The sequence below is a fragment of the Ixodes scapularis genome, unplaced genomic scaffold (genome assembly GCF_016920785.2).
Source record: "Ixodes scapularis isolate PalLabHiFi unplaced genomic scaffold, ASM1692078v2 PGA_scaffold8__174_contigs__length_109621045, whole genome shotgun sequence".
Classification (NCBI taxonomy): Eukaryota; Metazoa; Arthropoda; class Arachnida; order Ixodida; family Ixodidae; genus Ixodes; species Ixodes scapularis.
Window position 1 is genome coordinate 27114749 of NW_024609883.1, and position 18862 is coordinate 27133610.

General features: G+C 49.5%; 1 protein-coding gene across 3 annotated transcripts; it reads left to right on the top strand.

Annotated features, from left to right (window-relative positions):
• The first annotated feature begins 1532 nt into the window (after nt 1-1532).
• On the top strand, nt 1533-15210 carry LOC8040896. Of its 3 annotated transcripts, none has more exons than XM_002401703.5 (5): nt 1533-1662; nt 1757-1851; nt 1921-2763; nt 14397-14443; nt 15084-15210. In XM_002401703.5, the coding sequence occupies exons 3-5, from the start codon at nt 1922-1924 to the stop codon at nt 15128-15130; spliced, it is 936 nt and encodes a 311-aa protein (XP_002401747.2). In that variant the 5' UTR covers nt 1533-1662; nt 1757-1851; nt 1921; the 3' UTR covers nt 15131-15210. The 3 variants fall into 3 exon arrangements, with proteins under 3 accessions (XP_002401747.2, XP_042142699.1, XP_029825226.1); XM_029969366.4 differs by having other exon boundaries at nt 1544-1662; nt 1904-2763; XM_042286765.1 differs by having other exon boundaries at nt 1536-1662; nt 1757-2763.
• The last annotated feature ends 3652 nt before the right edge of the window (nt 15211-18862 follow it).

The window sequence follows — 18862 nt, forward strand, 5'->3', positions numbered from 1 at the left end:
AACGAGCTCACATTAATGTGAAGCGCAAGTTTGTCTGCTTCTTTTGCGGAGGTTGTGACAAAAAGACTCCAAGCTGTGATTGTCTCTGATTGAAGGATAGTGGGTAGACCTCAAAACAAACTGCAGCCTTGAGGTCTACTTACAGACACCAACGGTCGATGATATTGTAGTGAGTGCGCAGGCGAGCTGGTGGAAATTAACCATTATGATGTTAGCCTGAGACTGAGGCAGGAAAAGAGGAAGTTTCAAAGTAGAAGAAAAAGGAACAGTCGAGGATACGTCTCTAACACAGCTGCCTCAGTCTCAGGCTAACATCATAACGGTCGATCTTCCTTCATCTCTCACGAATACTACCTCTGAAAGAGTGATTCAATCGTTGCAAGCATTGGCATAGACTACGGGGGGGCATCGGGACTTGTGCCCGGTGAAATCCGGGGGGAGGGCAGAGCCCCCCCCCCCCCCGGGCCCGGGCCATGATCCTTGCCGAGACGCTGTTTGTGCCATGTAACGAGCTTCTAGTAGTGGCATGTAAACAAAATAATGTGCACGTTGCCTTTATTGACAAAATACATGGGAAATTGAATCCCAGCGTGCTTTCGTTAATTAGCTTCCATCTCCAGTTCTGGCGAGAAGGTAATGCACAGCACCCAGCACCACCCCCCCCCCCCCCCCCCCCCCCGGGAGAACTCGGCCTGCCCCTCCCCCGGGAAGATGGAAAGTCTACGCCGCTGGTTGCAAGCAAGTGGTTAAACCCGGAAGCGTGTACGTCACCGAACCTATTATTTAGTTTTATCCTCCAAGTTTTTGACAATAAAGACTTGTCAACCTTCTATTTTGTGCCGTGTTTCATTGTTGCTAGGGTAACTGGGACCAGTTGTAACTGGGACCAACTCCAACCGGGACCCCCAGTTGATCTAATCCCAACTGGGACCAGTTGGATCCCAGTTGGAAATTTTTGTCTTGGCCACTGTCCCTCCATCAGAGCCAATCAAAGATCGGCGTCGTTCTGACGTCGAGAGAAGCAGACGAACTTGCGTGTGGAATAATCATACTTTATTCATACTTTGAAGGGGTTGATCCAGGCGCACAGGGTCGCAAAAGGCAGTGATACACGCTGCAAAATAAATGTGGAAGTTTAAGGTGATCTAGCCTTCGTCGCTGTTGCGGGACACTTGGTACCTTTTCGTTTGAGTTGCAGGCACAACTTCGTGTAAAAGTCACTTTTTAGAGCAGTAACCGTAAATCAATTCCTACCAGGGCTAGTGTCTGTGGGCAATGTTGTACCCTTGGCAGATAGATCACATGTCTGGTAAATCTGCAGGTTCGCAACAGTAATTTTCAATATGATGAGAAATACCTTCTACGAAACGCAGCAATCCCGTTCTAACTTGGAGCGGGAAGCTGCCGACCAGACCATAAGTCCATAATGATGCTGAAGTAGTCCAGGGGGCGCGAGGTACCGTCCTATTGCTATTTATGAAGACCGGACTGGACGGACAGACGGACCAGAGCCAAGCCAGCCAACCGGCCAAGCCAGCCAAGCCAAAACAAGCTGGCCAAGGGAGCGTGTTGAGCGTGTGCTGTGCGTGCTTGATGTGCCTTCTGACTGATTTTTCTGCCGACAGATAGCTGAAACCCCTCAAGTCGTCAAGGGGTAAGCGGGTAAGCACAGGAAGATGAAACTGAAATAATAATCTGCCGTTTCCGCGTTTCACAACGAGTAATTGCGTGCCTGGTCTCGTTGGTTGCTTTGCAGTGTTCTCCCGCATCGCGAGATCGCGCGACGCGCGGCCGTTCGACTGACGACTCTCGGACTTTTGTTCAGCGCCGCCGAAGGCAAGCCCGCTGAAGGTTCGTCGGCTGGGAGGAAACGGTCGAGTGCCATTCGAAGCTTTTTGACCAGGCCCGTCTTGGTTTCAGGATGGCTTACCGTCGGACATTCGCGCACAACGTCCAGCCGTACAGCGTGCCTCAGTCGAGTCCCAAACCCATTCCATACCGTCGCCCCGGCGATCGTTCGGGCTTCGGTTTCTCGGCCGAGCCAGCGCCGGGACCACAGCCGCACGACGACGAAGATCGCGACGGAACCGTGAGCACCTCGCAGGCCATCGCGGCGTCGCCCACCCGCGCCTCACCGTACAGGGCGCCAACGCCTCAGCAATCTCAGCTGCGGAATCCTCGTCCAGCGGTTGCGGCAGCCGAGGTCGTCGCGGCGCCCGCGGCCCCCTGCGCATCCTGCGGCCGGGGGTGCCGCGACGTCCGCCACGCGTGCACCTGGACGGTGCAGGTGGGCGAGTTGCCCATCTCGTACGTGTCGCACGACGAGTGGCGGCAGCAGGCACGGCCCGAACGCGGCGCGGCCCCGGAGACCGTGCCGGAGCCCTTCCGCGGCTGCACCCTGAGCGACCGGCACCCCCGCGAACCCAAGGCCGGCTACTCAGACGCCGAGCGGGAGCGCCTGTGTCCGGTCTGCGGCACCCTGGTGCTGCACTGGGAGACGCACTTGGCGGGCGGGCTGCACCGGTCCCGGGCGCCCCCTGAGCGGGCCCAGCCCGTGCCCAGCCACATGGACGTAGTGGCCGCGCTGCAGGTACTGCAGGCGGCGAGGCCAGACCTGATCGCGGCGCCGCTGGCGGGGGCCTCGCCCGAGGCCCTGCTGGCCGCTGCAAGGGCCACGGCGCAGGAGGACGTGCAGCAGCAGGAACAGCCGCGGCCGAGCCGCTGGGGTCCTGAGCCCCGGAAAGTGTGGACCGCTCCGCCCACGTGAGAGGCTTTTTTTCCGTTCTTTCCCAGGGTTGACCAAGGGCAACGCCTTGCGCATGGAGCCGGACGCCGGTTTCAGGGGAGACGTCCGAACGGCCAACGTTCTTGAGGACGCTTTGACCCGCATCCGCCGGTTACTCCACGCTTGGAGGCGACACTGGCAATACCGGTGCCTGGAGCATGTCTCCGACTGATGTGTTTGTCGCATCCTCAAATATGGTCCTATCCCTGATGTCGTGAAGTTGTCTACCAGCCGCAATCCTAGCGGTGGCGCAGCAGCAGACGTGGAGGCGTCCGACACCCGTTCTGCTGCAGGTCGCTCTTCGGCTCTTCTGTCTACGGAAGCTACAGCAGCCGGGAGTTGGGACGGCATAACAATGGCAACCCTCACGTGCACTCGCCCTTTTTGGCAGCATTCTTGTAACCGACTGCCAGGACCGCGACATCTGGCAGCGTGACTTGCCAACTCTCGTTGCCGCTTCTGGACCACTTTGGATGGGACAGTAAACACCAGTCGAAGACACGTTCCAGGCACCGCAATATCGGTCCAGGGGACAATCGTTGCTCTGCTTCATTTTCACGCGACTTGGCAGACGGTGGAAGCTACGACTCCGGGAAGTTGGTGCGAGCATTGAATGGAAGCGTGCGGGGCTGTCTTGCGCTACGCCACTCCGATTTGCCCCAGGTGCCGTAGCTTTTGTCCTTTGCCACGTTGTACTGTGACGGAATATGACTGTTTCTGGCGGCTAACAAGGCTGGTTTTGTTCGACAATATGGATAACGTTACTTTCGACTGAAAAGCAGGTGGGTTCCCTAGTAGCACACTTAGTTCTGTGAATGTCCTTAGGGTGTCCTTACATTTTGGGGATGTCCTGTGGACGTTCATAGGACATCCTAAGAACATTCATAGAACAGTGTGCTCCTAGGGAGGGTTGTGCCAGTTATCCATAGCATTTTTTGGAAGTGCCACTGTCAATAACAACTGTAAATCAGTTCAAAAGAAGGCTATCTGCTCATTATACATAGTCATCTAGATGAGATTCGGCATTAAACGGACGCCCTGTCTAAAGCCGCTCTATAACAAAAGTAGCGCCATTGATTGACCCTCCGACGCGCTTCCACCCTCTAGAAAAACCCTCCTCCTCTTCTTCAAAGTTCCCCTTTCCACTGCCACTGATTGGCCGAGCGTCTGTCTAGTTTCGGTTCACCACTTCCGTCTGCCATTTGTGCCCTACCGTGTCGCAGCCTTGCATTCTCCAGCGGCATGCACATGTGTGCAACACAGAAAGATAGCCAACTTCTAGTAATTGCAGAGCCCTGGCCAATGGCAACCTTGGCAGAAATGGTGTTACTTAGCCACTGCGGGGGATAAGCAAACTTTACTGACTGGAAAGGACAGTCATCTGGTTCATCACCCCTCCCTATGATCGCAGGTTTTAGCAGGTCAATCTAAAACTAGCATTTTTTCAACTTTTTCTTTTTTATGGCCCGCCAAAAGTTTGCCTGCTCCTTATTTTCATTTAATTTGCTTTCGATTGTAGGTGGGCTATCTCTCGGGAAATTATGGTACGTTGCCGGCCACCCGTCGAAGCTTTTTTTTATCAGTAGAGTGTGTGTCACGTGTTTCGCTTTTAGAAATGTCATCAAACTGCCGCTATGACGTGGTGTTACTAAATCACTTGTGCGTGTTTGCAAAACACTCAATCACCCTTTTTCATCTCATCACATCGGTGTGTAAAAGCAGAAACGAAAAGGCGCAAGCAGCGATAATATTTGCTGTCGACTGTTTTGGAAAGGAGCGAGTCGGCAATACGGAAACTACAATGTGCTTTACTCCGTTTGCAGCGTAAGATCGCGGCTTCGCGTTCCATAACAAAAACGTGTGCGAGCTTGTCACCTTGGCTCCCCTGTCTGCCGAAAACGAAATGAGATTGAGACGATCTGTCTCACAGTTTTATTGTATGAATCTTCATAAAGCAGAAGTTTGCATCTGATCTCGAATTGAATGATCCGAGCAGACGCACAGCCAAACCCTCGACAAAACTCACGTGCTTGCTCCTGATGTGAAGTGATAGAAAGACGCACTAGCGAAGATGTCGAAGACACCAGCAACTTGTATCCTAGCGAAAACACAAAAGCTGCGAGTTGAAATCGTGCAGAAAACTTTGATCTAGCAGGGGATTGCCAGCAGTCGCCTGGCGCGGCGGCGATCAGTGGAAGGGCAGCCTAGGAGGAGCTAGTGTCGAAATAAGAGGGGGAGAGATTCTTGGAGAGGAGGAAAAAGCGAGAGATTGAGGGGAAGAGGGCTTGATGCTACTTTCAGTATAGACGGGCTTTAGCTCCGTCGACTTCTGCTGCCTAACACCATTCTTCGATCAGAATAATCAGCTTTTTGCTTCTAACGTTTCACTTTGTGAACCGCAAGTTTTCAAACTCTCGTCTTACCTAAACTGCAGGTCCTTCTTTCTAGTGGAGTCTGAGCGTTTGGCACTGCACGATTAAGTCTTGAGGCATGAAACATACTGCTTATCTTTTTTCTGCCTTGTCCGACACCCCATACATCCACAGGTAGATTACCCTCATCTATGGTACTGAAGGAGCTAAATTGGGTAAGGAAGTTGCACGAGAAAGGCATATTTTACGCCGCTTGGTCTCTTTGGCCGTCTAAAGTAATGATAGAGGCTTTCAATAAAGCAACAGATTCATTACTGTATCAGTGACAAGAGAAAGCCGTGCAGTACTTGGTCTGTGGCGTTTCCCAAACAGAGGTACGGAGAGACTGCATGTGCCTTCGTCTCTGTCAAACCAACATTCATGCCCGGCCGGGCACGAGCGCTTTCCCGATCTTGTAGGACTTCCTGCCCCACTGTGTTCAGCGAGGCTAGAGCAGATGCCAGAAGTTGCCTGCAGCACGGCTGGTCCGACTTCTGCCGCCCAACGACAGCCCACATTTGAGCCTCCACGAGTGCCAGGAAACTTACACCAGCTCGTCCTCAGTGAACGCGAAAGAAGGGAGGAACACCATCTTCTTCCCACTGGCTCGAGGCCCTGCGAGAGCCCATTGGACCGTCCGACGCATCCAACTGCAGGAGTCTACAATGGCTGGCAGCGGCTGAGGAGCACCCGGGTCTGTCGCCCCATCAAATGGAACAGCTCGTCGGAGGCCTCTTCCTTGCTACAATAGCTCTCCGTGCAGTGCCTGTCTGTTTTCGAAGAGGGGCGTCGGCGTGCAGCCACAGCTCACCAAACTAGCGGCGCCACTCGCAGCTTGGATGAGCAACGAGTAGGACAGTGTGGATCGCTCAAGCAGACCAGATTCTTCTCTATTTTTTAGCGTTTTGCCCCTGGATAGCGATGCAGCAAAGTGAAGGAGTGTGGATTAGCGCCATTGGCGTTACATAGAGATATAGACAACCCTCGAATCTCAAGCTGAGAGCTCGGCGGATGCCTAGAAATTGTTCGCCAGACGACGGTTAACTGGAAGACTGCATTCCGTGGCGACGATGGTCTCCCTGTTGGAGGGCACAATCTGGTGAGCTTTGCAGCTAATTCCAATTATAATGGAACCAAAATATGTCTTTGGAGCAGTGAGACGAGCTCCCCTGCTCTGTGAGACGAGTGACATAGGCACGATGGCATTCAGCAGCCTTGGGGTCCTACACGTAGGGCCCCAGTAGCCAGGCAGCACCAAGAATATTTTGGATTGTAATGACGAGTCCTTATAGCTGAAGAGAATGCAGAAGTAGCGTTCCGCCCTCCCATGAAGCCTGCGCCGACTTTGATCAGAATGTCGAATCTAGTCTTTCTAAAGGTGTCTAGGAGAAGTTTTTAGCTCTAGGAAGTTCTGGCAGTTTTGCAATATTTATGTTATGTGCAGGCATAAAATAAGATGCGCAAAATTTCGCCGAGCCGCCGACTGAGCAACATCAACTAAACAATTTTTTTAATATTTGAATTGTTTCGTTGCTTTTTTAATAACGTGAGATCTTGGTCCTTCGCGACATGCATGCCTCGTAAATGTTGCTCAGTTTTTCGCCACGATGTAATGGGGGATGCGATCATTGTACTATACTTCCCGAGTCATTGTCACAGTGGGGATGTTGTGGAGCTCGAGATGTTCGGGTTCAATCTAAATTTGCTAGTATCGCTGATGTTTGAATTTGCAAAGTTTGCAACTTTGCAACACGGCTGAGGTTCAAATTCGCGAGATCCTGAGCTTTCCAGTTGTTCTAAAGTTTATGTTCGATGGTTTCAAATTTTTTTCATGTTCCAATTATAAGGTTGAAGATTCAAAGAATAATATAAAAACTTATTAAATTGTTAAATTTTTTTTACCAAGAGGTTATAAAATTATTTTTGTTCCAAGAAACAAACTTTTCTAACCCCTTGTTTAGAAATTTTTCGAACCTCTTGAACTGAGAAACTTCTGATCTGAAAACAGTTTGCAGTATCTCGAGTCACGGGTGTAATGAAAGGGGTTTGAAGTAGTGTCAGCAATGTCTCGCAATCTTTAAAATTCTAGAGCACCTCCAGCCGCATGGCCCGTTGTGCCCGGAACAGCCGATGGAGCACCACAGACTGGCGCTGTTGAAAAGCAAGGCGGGACGTCGCTTCCCCAATCGTCAGGCAACGGCGGAGCTGCCAAGAGGCTCGGTGGCACAAGCTACCACCCCATACAAAGGGTGTGGCCAATACCATCCATCTGTGCACCGCCGTCCCCCGGCCACAGCTTGGCGTTTTCAGACACAGCCATCGGCCATACCTCTACCTTCTGGAGCTGCGAGCAATCTCTACGCCGGTCCGACATGGTGGCAACCACCGGTTGCATCTCTGCTAACGACATGCCGGTGGCTGCGGCAGGTGGCCAACGAGATCCCGGTCAGAAATTTATTCTGTACACCGACTGTGGTACTGGCCCTGATCCTGCCACACGGTCACTGTTCACTTTCTGCCGCAGCTGTCAAAGCAGCTGCTGCAGCCAATCCGGTTGGAGCATATCCAACCATCTTAATGTGCCAGCCCATAAACAGCTCTGCCGGGTAGGTCCAGCCTGCAGGCAATGCTCTCATCAATGTGATGCCCAAGTTCCCCCAGCCGCTTCTTGCTGGCTTTCATTCTCTGCACCAACCCCTCGGTAGTGCCAATGGAAGCTGGATGGCGGGGCCAAACTATAGCTGACTTTGCCCTGTTAGAAGCCAAGGACATTTTGTACAACGGGCTCGTGAATGCGAGGCCGTTTTCATAGACGGCCACCTCCGGCAACTTGTGGCTTGCCTGAGTCGACCGCCGGTGTGCCACCGTTGTCTCCGCCAAAGGTCACAGCGCACGGGCCGCTTCTGCCCACTTCGAACGAGCGTCAGGTACCGATAAATGCTCACCCCAAAGGAAACACTCGAGGTGACTCGAGGACAAGACCAAGACCGTGCAAGAAGCCACTGAGCACCTTCCAACGGCTGGGTCGCCGCACGTGACCTAGACTCACCAGCTTCGTCCTTCCCACCCTCGGGCGGCTCTCATGCAACGGGTCCAACACTACCGTCCGCGGCGATGCCTGCACCACCACACGGCTTCTTTCTCGCAGCATGCAGCCCTTTGTCGAAGAGAAGTCCTCCGTGTAATTTGCAAATGGTTGCCAATCGGCTCCGGGCGGCCTCGGAGCACGGTGCGCAGTGGAGCCAATGCAAGGCAGTCGCCACGTCCGCCGCTGCCACCGACTAAGCGGTCGAGTGGGTCCTCTTCGGAAGGCAGATATCCGCAGCTCTTGGATCTTCCGACGATGTGGCCGTAAGTGGCGGCTGACTGGACACGTCTGCACTACCCCGGACTTGCTCCTAGCGCGTTGGGCAACTCGTGGTCGTTCAGCCTCGACGTCCATTGTTGGATCTAAGGTGAACTCCGAAGCGGAATGCTATGGCCATGCCCGATGCAGAAACACTTGGAGTCGCCTTTCCCCGTTTCGAGTGGTGAAACTTGAGCATGTCACCCACCACTGCCAGAGCCTCTTTGTCCAGCTGATCGTAGTTCTCATTGATGCCTCCTGCCTGCTCAATCCGGACTAGAGTCACTAGGAAGTTGTGTTCAGAGTGTCGGCTCTCTTTTCCGCCATTGTCCGATGCTGCCAGAACTGCCATTCGTCCGTTTGCACCTGCAACGTTTACCTGTCAGCGCCGTTATTTTAGAGCTTTGAACCTGACAAGTGCCGTTCACGACTGCTAAGTTCTGAAATGCGACAGTTCAAACTGTTCATATAATGTGAGGAGATCGCTGCAGTGTCGTTTTCCTCTGTTGTGAACTCTTTTAGCAAGCGGGAAGACCGAAAGAACTACTTGCGTCTTCCATCGGGCACGTTGGCAAAAGCTGGTGACAACTGGCGACAGTGATTATACGCACTAATGTGCCTCAAGTGTCGTTGCTCTAAGGCGTAGCCTGTCTAGCGGCTCTAGTCCAGACTTCCTCCAACCACGGCACTGTATAAATCTCAATGTCCGCAGCCTGGTTTGCGGATGCCTTGAAATTCCTACAGTCTGGTCTTTCCGTCCTTCCAGCTGGAACCAGTGTCTCTGCCGATTCCGACATGCACACGGGACTGAGGATGCCTTCACACTGCGACGGCTGCATCTCTTGAGCCGTCTCTTGAGCGAATTGCTTTTGACTCAGTAATGCGATTGCCGTGAGTTGCGCCACATTTCACAAAAATGATAAATTTTCATCGAAATTACGCAAAATAGCTAATTTTACTTTTTAATCCTGAAACCACTAGCTCGGACTTGTTGCTGTAGGCTCGTGCAAAATTTTAGAAACCTCAGAAGATCACTTCTAATGATTTACTGTTTGATTTGATCTTTCTATCCAACACTGACAAGGCTCGGGAGTGGTGCAGTACTTTAAAATCCTTCATGTTTGTGGTTCTTATCTTTTCGTGAATTGGGTGCGAGGGACTAAATTTCATGAACCCTAGAGGCTGGGATTCAGGCCTCTAGGCAGGAAACGCATCTGCATGCTTTTAAATTCTGAAAATTTTGGGCCACACAAACATTGAGGGTTTTAAAGTATTCCTCATTGTTCGTGGTCGGTTCAGACAGGCAAGAAAAGTGCTTCTTCAGAGATAGATGATGCATGCATTGGGTATTTGAAGGAAAAAGAAAGCTACTCGTTCAATGCCAATGAGACCCGTGGCTAGTATTTTTTGTACACGGCAATACCGTGAAGAGTAACAAGTTTTATTGGCAGCAATTTTTATTTTTTTAAATTGGAATTTTAAGGAGATATTGTGTAAGCAAGCATTTCTAGATAACCTAGCTCAAACAAAATGGCTCTTGCCACAACATTGCTGTTCCATCTGGTGTCTTCAAGCGCAGCTAAGCAGATATACTGCGTTTCACAACAATGCGCGACTCTATCTCTATCGAGAATATATAAAAATTAAGAATAAACATTGACGAATTAGTAAGTTTCAATTATATTTAAACCAAAAAAGTGATCCCACATCTGTGCCCGCTCCTCCCAAAATTTTTTCTTGTAGCACCGTGGCCGTTGGCGATCGCAGCTGTGTAATCAACCGCTTCCATTCAAAACATTGCCCTGGCATTAGCACCCACCACAGACTTGCGGGTAGATTGAGTGTATGGTTGTCTTGTGAACTGTTCTCTTAGAGCTCGCTACTCTAGCGAACGGCAATGTTGAGGAGGTGCACGTTCGTCCGAAGTTGCTTGGTTTCGCAGCAGACGATAGTCGGTTCTTTGGCGCAGTGACACACGCTCCCGTGACGGGGTGTCACGTGCCTCACTCCAACGCTCTTACTGGATCGCGGGGGCCGTAGCCTCCACAGTTCGCCAAGTTATCGTGAAACAGAGTATAGTTGAGTGCTTGAGGGAATTAAACTGTCTGCTGTGCAATGGATGGATGCTGATGCATGGTCACACAGGCGTAGAAAAGCATATACAGGACATTGTCACTTAGTTGAACAAGCAAACTAATGAATTTTTAATGAATTTTAACCTAGCATTTGCAGTGACATGTTTTACAATGTTTGTGCTTGTGATCCAAATGTTATCCTTGCTGCTCCAAAATAGACTTGGTTGCTTTGAAAGGTACTCTTGGACGGTTCGGACCAATGGCATCTCTTGTTAGACTAGAAACTTCACCCCTCATCCTCCGGCAACCTTATCTCGGCATTGACGCCACAAACTGCAGCTCTCTCCTAAAACAGACTAGGAAACATGGCAGCCAAGTCTTGCACACTGCCGATCCAACGGATGATCAACAGAACGTCTGGCGACCTCCTAAAAGGGCTCGACAGCCTTCTCCCAAGAAGGGCCCACCAACATGACCATCCGGGCCGGTCTTCCTCGACGACCATTGTCACCTTCCCGCCAACAGCCGTCCGGTGCCCAGAGTAGCCCCACATATTGATGTCTGACCGTTTCAGTGCCTTTCCTGAAAAACGAAAACGTGCGGTTCTGGAACGTTGCGTCTTTGGCCCGTGCAACTGCAAAATGCCGACGTCCGTCGCCTTGGTCTCGTTGTTGGGCGTCGTGTCGGCCACCACATGCTCGTCAAGTCCCAGAACTTATCCACCTCGCCTCCCAAGCACTTGCGGACACTCCTTTGTCGGACATTCTTCTGGCACAAAAAATGACCAGCCAGCTGGTTGTCTGTTCCGCACCCATAACGAATTTCAGACTTGCGTCAATCTTGCATCCGTTGGGGCCTTCTCATCAGATCGTCCTCAATGCCACGGGCGAATCCAGAATTGTGGGTCCGCCAACTTGTGCGGTTCGAGTGCAGAGTTATTGGCCGCTTCTCCAATGACAGAAGATCCCGGGACCATGACCCATGAGTGGCAGCATACTTCCTCCAAGCGGCACCATGCTCGTGCATCTCGATACCAGTAACCTTCAGAGTGTATATGATGGTAAATCTTAGACTGGGGTAGGAAAACTGGAAACGTGAAGGAAGACAGTAAAAGAACAGGCAACGTCTCAAACTTGGCTACAAAGTTTATTTTGTACATACCTTTTATACCACGTCTCCACTGCCGTCACTACAATCGCCAGAACCAACAATACCCCATGACAAGAAAACACAATAGAACTGAAAAGTAAAAGAAAAAAGTTATTGCTTTTAACAAAAACGGGGGTAAACCTTCTCTTCACTCCCTAAGGGAAGGGGTATTGTTGCTTCTGGTAGTTGTAGTGGCTGCAATTGAGACATGGTATATAAGGTATGTACGAAATAAACTTTGTAGCCGAGTTTGAGACGTTGCCCGTCCTTTTCTGGCCTTCCTTTGCATCTTCTGTTTCCCTACCCCAGTCTCAGATTTACCATCATGCTCAACTTACACCAGCCCACCTGCACCCTGACTATTTTTTCAGAGTGTGTGTCTCCCGCCCATTTTTTCCCTTTTAAGTGTTGCAAGCGATGCAGTGTTGCCCCAAGATTTCAACACACTATTCTGGCTCCTCATTTCTCTCAAGCAAAAAAAAAAAAAAAAGAACAATTTTATTTGTTCTTGTTACTTGTTGTCCCAAGTAACAATGCATGTTTTTGAATGTGAAACATTATAGTCAGCCTGAAAACAAACTACCTATGGTGCTTCACTTCATAGTTTCAGATGATGTGACCCCTTGAGTCCGCTTAAGGTGTGTGGCGATAGTTACTGCTGCAGCCAAATTTAATTGCGATGGATCAAGTAGAGAATGCAAACAAGGTAGCAATAAATTTCAAAATGTGATGGTGCTCCGAGGCAGGGCATGTACCCTGCCTCTTGACGGCAGGGTACATGCCCTGCCGTCGAGAATCTCAATGCCGTTTCAGCGGGGGAGCTGATAATTGTGGCTGAATCGCACGGTTAGACATGGCAGTTTCGGTTGACCGCAGCCTCCAGTTGGACCGGCGCCTGTGATGCAGGTGTTGCACAGCCCAGCAGTAGTGCGGCAGCAGCTTTCTGCGCTCGCAGCGGCACCGGACGCAGCTCCGTCCCATTGCCGGTGGGGTTGTGGGTCTTCCAGCAGAACAAAATGTCCAACTACAAGGATTATCAGTAGGGCACCATGCAGGGTGATGCTTGAAAGATTGTCTCAAATTGAGGGAAGTCGGTTGTCTGGGCTGTCCTCTCGTCCTGACTGTAAGGGAAATCTTTGAGAACCCTACGTCATCTAGCTCTCTCTGGCCCATCAGCACGAGCGCTTTTTAGATCAAGGGTACTCAAGGCTCCAAGGTATGCGAGGATACAAGGTCTCTGGATACGCAAGGTACAACGATACAAAATCCCAGGATACACAAGATACAAGAATATAAGGCCCTTGGATACACAAGGATTACAAGATCTCTGAATACACAAGGTCCCAGGATACTCAAGGTACAGGGATACACAAGGATATACGGTCTCTAGGTATACAAGATCCTAAGATATGCAAGGTACAATAATATAGAGCTCTGGACACACAAGGTCATAGGATACTCTAGGTACAAGGACTCTTGCTCATATGAGATACAAGATGTAAGGATACAAGGTCCGGATACACAAGATACAAGGTCTCAGGATATGCAAGGATACAAGTTCCCAGAATACACCAGGCCTGCTTGCACAGGTGATCATCGTCAGCCACAGCTGCTCTGTGGTCAGGACACATGCTTTCTCTGTTTGGAGAAGATCCACCGGCTTGCTGAAGAGGAGCGTGGGCAAGCTGTGGTTGGCCTCCTGCCAGGAGTCCTGCATGCACCGAAGCCCCCGTGTCTTGGCAGGAGCAAACCTCCTGAGCCAGCCTTCATCGCAAGATGGCATGGCAATGGCACTGCGGCGTGCGCATGTGTTTCACTCCTCGTTGTCCGAGCGCCCTAGTAGGAATGCCACATGGGGAAGTGGAGGGGTTCAGCCAGCCAAAATTGTAAACAGCGAGTGAGTATATACCTCCGAATCCAGCTCTAGCTATAGCTTCTACAGGTGCCGAGATTTGGCCCCTGAAAATGCGAAGGTTTGCGGATGTGCGGTTACACGGTTTGTACACCAAACTACTGGGCAAAAGCTGTTGGAAGGCTACCTGGGCTGCCCAATATCCACATATCTTGCATATCCTGATGGTGTACCCCGATTGCAGAAAGCACTTAAAAGGATCTCATTAGCTTTTTCAGACTGCTAGGCTCTAGCTTTGAACTGAGATAACTGCCTTTATTTCAACATGTAGAAGGACCCTTGGACCTTATCCAGAAAGCTTTTTTCTATTGGAATAAATACAGCATTTGTCACTTTCTTAGGTTAGGTAATGCCATTTGGACCACCTGCATTGTAAAAGCTGGAGATCCATTAGTTCGACCTCTCCAACTGTGCTTTGCATCACTTCTCTGGAATCACTGGGCATGACCAGCGAATGACTTCCAGGAGGAGTAAGAGTGCATTAGAGTGGCAGAAGTATGGGGCATCCAAGAAATCGTCCCACAATTCCAACCAGTTCTCGGAGAGCGCCGTAGCCCCTTCTTCCCTCGCCGACACGTCGAGTGCGCATCAGCGGGATGACCTCTGACAAGCCATAAGGTTCCTGGGTCAATAGCTCCGAGGATGTTCACGAATGGCCAGTGCTTGTGATGCCACTCGTGCGGCCACATTTTCTGACAGTGGCTGGTACTCTTTGCAGGGTCCTCTCGGATGATGCACTCCTGGGCCCGGGCCGCTACACAAGAGGTACTAGTCAACCCGAGAGCTCTTCCGAGTGTTAAAAACGCACGAGACGACATAGGCATGGTCCTTAGATGAACTGCTTACTGGTCTAAAAACACTGTTCTTTGTCCTAGTACATTTTGTCACCACAAGCTGCACTTGTCTTCAAAAAAAAAATAAGTGAAAAAAAAAAAAAATTAGAAGTTTAAAAACAATAACATTTAGGAAAGTGATGATAATTTCTTTTAAACCTGATGTAACTCCCTTTATCTGTTGTTTCAATATTGGATGTAATGACCCCTGGGTCTTGAGCATGGATGGCATTTCGAATCTTCCATCTTTTCGATGGGACCGTGGGGTTTTGTGAAAACCTCTCCACGGTGACTTCTCTGAACCCATGTCTGTCCAAGCGATCCGATCGGTTTCCTGAGGTACACAGCACCAGGTAATCTAAGGACCGTGACCTGGGGTCTGCTCACTCTGTCGAGACGTCAATGTGCTCCGTCCAGACACGCGCACCACTTTGGCACTAGCGCCACTTCGACGACGTGTCGATTGCCGCGCGCGAAAGCTGCCGGCTTTCGGCGCTTCGGGGAGGGTGAACAGGCCCTGCGTCGTCTGGCTGCTGTTAGAACGTCTCGAAAACACGCTTTCTGTCTTGCAGAGTCTGCAGCCAACAATCATGCTCCGCCGACCTACGTTTGGAGGTGACTTCCCGGACAAGCAGCCCACTCGTTCTCTTCGACATCCTCAAATAAAATTATGTTCCTCGTTCACACCCCCAAAATGGCAAGCACTTGACTCTGGCTTTTGGACTGTCCGAGGTCATCCTCTTCCAAGGTTGAACCCTTGACTGATGTCGGAGCAGCAGTACTGCAGCCTAAGCTCGTTATAACAGACCTTGATTTTGACCAAATTTCAGTCTGTTTTAAGAGGAGTATGTTGTACGCAGACATGAAGTTGAGTCAATGGTATGTAGAGGAAAACCAACAGTACTTCACAAATCGGTATGTTATATCCAAATGTCTGTTGTAACCAAGTCTGTTGTAATGAGCTTAGACTAGAGTCTTCCAGCACACTATTGATGAACCCGGTAGATGTTGCAACCTCCTGTAGGCACAAGCTCTTGGCACTGAAGGTAGCAACCCTCTAATGCTTGGCGCCACCTAGTTTACAAGGCCCCTACAGTCATGCCACTAGCTAGGGTGCTGCGACACTGAGGATGATGACAGCACATGCATTCTGCGGTATTGTGCTGTACTTCGGGATTTATGGTGGCTCTGTAGTATGCACCGCAGGACATGACGTCTCCCTCTAATGTCCCCGATTATCTTTGTCACCTCGGCGACAAAGGTGACTGAGCCAGCTGCACTCGGTGCAGTAAAGTCTTTCTTTCAGTCAGTCTCCCTGCTATACAGTTGTCTCAATTACATGGGCACCCCGTTCTATGGACACAGTTTTCATGAACTGTGTTTTTCCCCATACAAGTCTGCCTCACTAATATAGAAACCCACGGTCCAGACTTGGGACAGCTAGCTTGGGAACAAACTGTGTAAATGCATGCATTTCTTTTCTCATAATTATAAACACAAGCTTCTAAAAATTCTCCACAAACCACCTGTCCCCCTAACAAGCGTGTGCACACAAAAATAAAGGATTGGGGAATTTTCGAATCGCAGAGTACACCCAGAACTGGCGCCTCTGGGCTGCCCAAGCGCCAGTCCTGTTGTACGTGTGCCTTCTTTGTTGTCCTTGTCAAGTTTGCGCTATTTTAATCGTGTCTAGCAAGAACCAACTAGCCCGAAAAAAAGTTGTTTTACACCCAGAACTTCACTATTGTCTGCTGTTTGTTGACCTGCCTGAGAAAGCTAAAACCTGGGCATCGAACAGTATTAACATTTTTCGGGGCTATCCAGCCAGCCAGCCTTTACCTGTGCGTACCTGCGGCAAACCTGTTGCCGCAGGTTTGTAATCTGCGGCAACGGCCGCAGATTACAAGCCTGAAGAACATTCATTAGCTATGTGTACCCCTTGTGCATAAAAGTAAAGGTGAAGCAATTTACAGGTCACTTGGAAAATAAAACTGTCGGGTGTGAAGTGGAAGCGACCATTATAAGTGCAAAACGTAAGCCACTGCTTTTCTATAGCAGGAAGGACATAAAGATGTGCCTTTCAGATAGCGGATACTTACGCTTTTTGGGTATAAAAGTATGCATCAAGAAAGTCTCGGCATTTTTTATTAACTGGGTCTTCTATCGCCATGTCTAGTCTACTGCTTATCACTTGTGATCTTGGCCTCGATTGATTATTTTGGATGACTCTCATCAGAGGTATTTTGGATGTTCATATTGACGAGATGTCACTAATGGTATTGTCACAATGTTGTTTCTGGTGTGCATGAGTTTACTTTTGCGCTTTTCCTACAATATGCTTCTATCAGCAATAGATAGCTGTGTGGAGAGGCTGGCTGTCTACATTATTTTCAATTGTTCAGGGGACTCGATTAGGTCGTCTCAGCATGGCCTATAGAAGAACACGAGTGCGAGGCTTTTTTGTGCTCAATGTCGTAGCGCGACAACCATTGAGTGGTCTCTTGCCGCCTGCTTGTAGCTGGTTGCTGCATGTATGTTTGCCTCCCTTCACTACGTCCAAACCAGTTTATACTTTAGGTAGGTTGCTCATAGAACCGGTCCTCCCAAGGTCTGATGCATGCGGAGTCAAACCCTGGATGTACTTGCGCCCTAAGTTAACCGTGGCAATTGGTTCATCGAACAATGTTTCATCAACAGACTGTTTAATCGACAGCACAGATTAGCCTTTTTCTGTAATAAGCTGCACGAGACTGTTGTTGCAAAGCAACATGTATGGGTCAGTCAGGTGGGTTAACATTTTTGTAAGAAGCCGCCGCAGAATGTCGACCACAAAGCGGTGTGAATGCAGGTGGGGGGATGGGTTAACGCGCACACCAGTGATGCACGCATTACAAAATGTCCCTACAGCACCCAATTCGCATAACGAGTGTTGATGAAACGTTTGTGTCGACAAAACGTGTGTTCATGGAAAGTTCACAAAATGTAATTCCACGGAACGAATTTCGACGAAACGATAGGGACCCCCAACTTGCACCCACACAGACGGTAGATGCAAGCGAGGTCCTGCCATGCACTGTTTGTGCTTTGAACACTGTGCCGGACGGTCTTGTTAAACCCTAGTCTACTGGTGCTTGTTGTCACGAACTGCTGCACGCTAGGTTATTTTTATTTATTTATTTTGAAGATGCTAATGTGGAACGCATTCCACCAGATGCGCAGCCCAGTCTAAAGGCCGGTTTGGGCATTTGCATTTCAGTGCATTGTAAGTACTGGTAGCCGACGAGAGAGCTTGCTGACATCTATAGAGTAGCCCTGGTACGCTTTCAAGTTGCACAACTTTACGCGTCATTCTTCCACCGTAAGCTTGAAATAATTCTCGCAGCATTAGAAGCAACTACTTCGCATAGTGCGTAACTGCATAAGCTTTGGAATGTCCAGAATCGGTAAAGGATGTGTGAGAAGAGCATTACAGCATGTTTAACTTTAATTGTAACAGATTAAAAAAAACCTAGGCAAGTTGGCTAACCAACTCGATGTGTTAATTAACTTTTTAATTATTAGTTTTATGGGTCCAGTTGCAATTGCAGTATTGAAGGGTGAGTATTAGAGGCCAGACCAATTAAAAGAAGTTGTGAAAATGTAATGATTTTTTAGATATTGGTCAGTTTTCACGATTTTATCCCAATTTAACAATTGCACGAAAACAGTGTTCCAAGCCCTGCCCTCAATGACGCTTGGAAGAATGACTTAGTGGTTTCAGTCCTCTCGTCTTTACCTCAGCAGCATGTCCTTGGTGGGTGCACGGACAACACAATTGAAGACCTGACTGAAATGACCACGTCACTCTTCTAAGTCTCATTATGGGCAGGGCTTGTTGCATTCTTTTTGTGCACAATTTTTAAATTAGACTAGCAATCTTGAAAATTGAGATTAATAACTCTACAACTATTGCATTTTGTCAAATCCTTTTAATTGGTTGGGCCTTTAATAGTAATTTTTGTCAATACTGGAGTTGCAACATCACCCCTAAAATTAATAATGAAAATGTTAATGAACATATTGTGAGGGTGCTCGAGGACAAGAACCACTTCACCTTCTTCAACCTTGGATTTTCCTGAGAGCAGTTGCTCGATAATTCTGTCCCTAAAACTGCCCATCTTGTCCTCGCAACGTGGCGGAGGTACCCGATTCTGGCATCCCCAAACCGTGGCATATTCGCTATAATCTGGTGCTGCAACACCGAACGCTCGCTGCAATTACTACGAAGTCGACGTCGGTGGAAGTGCCTACTACATCTAGTACGATAATCGGCAACGTGCTGATGCCAGTCTCGCCAGCAGCTGCGTGAACT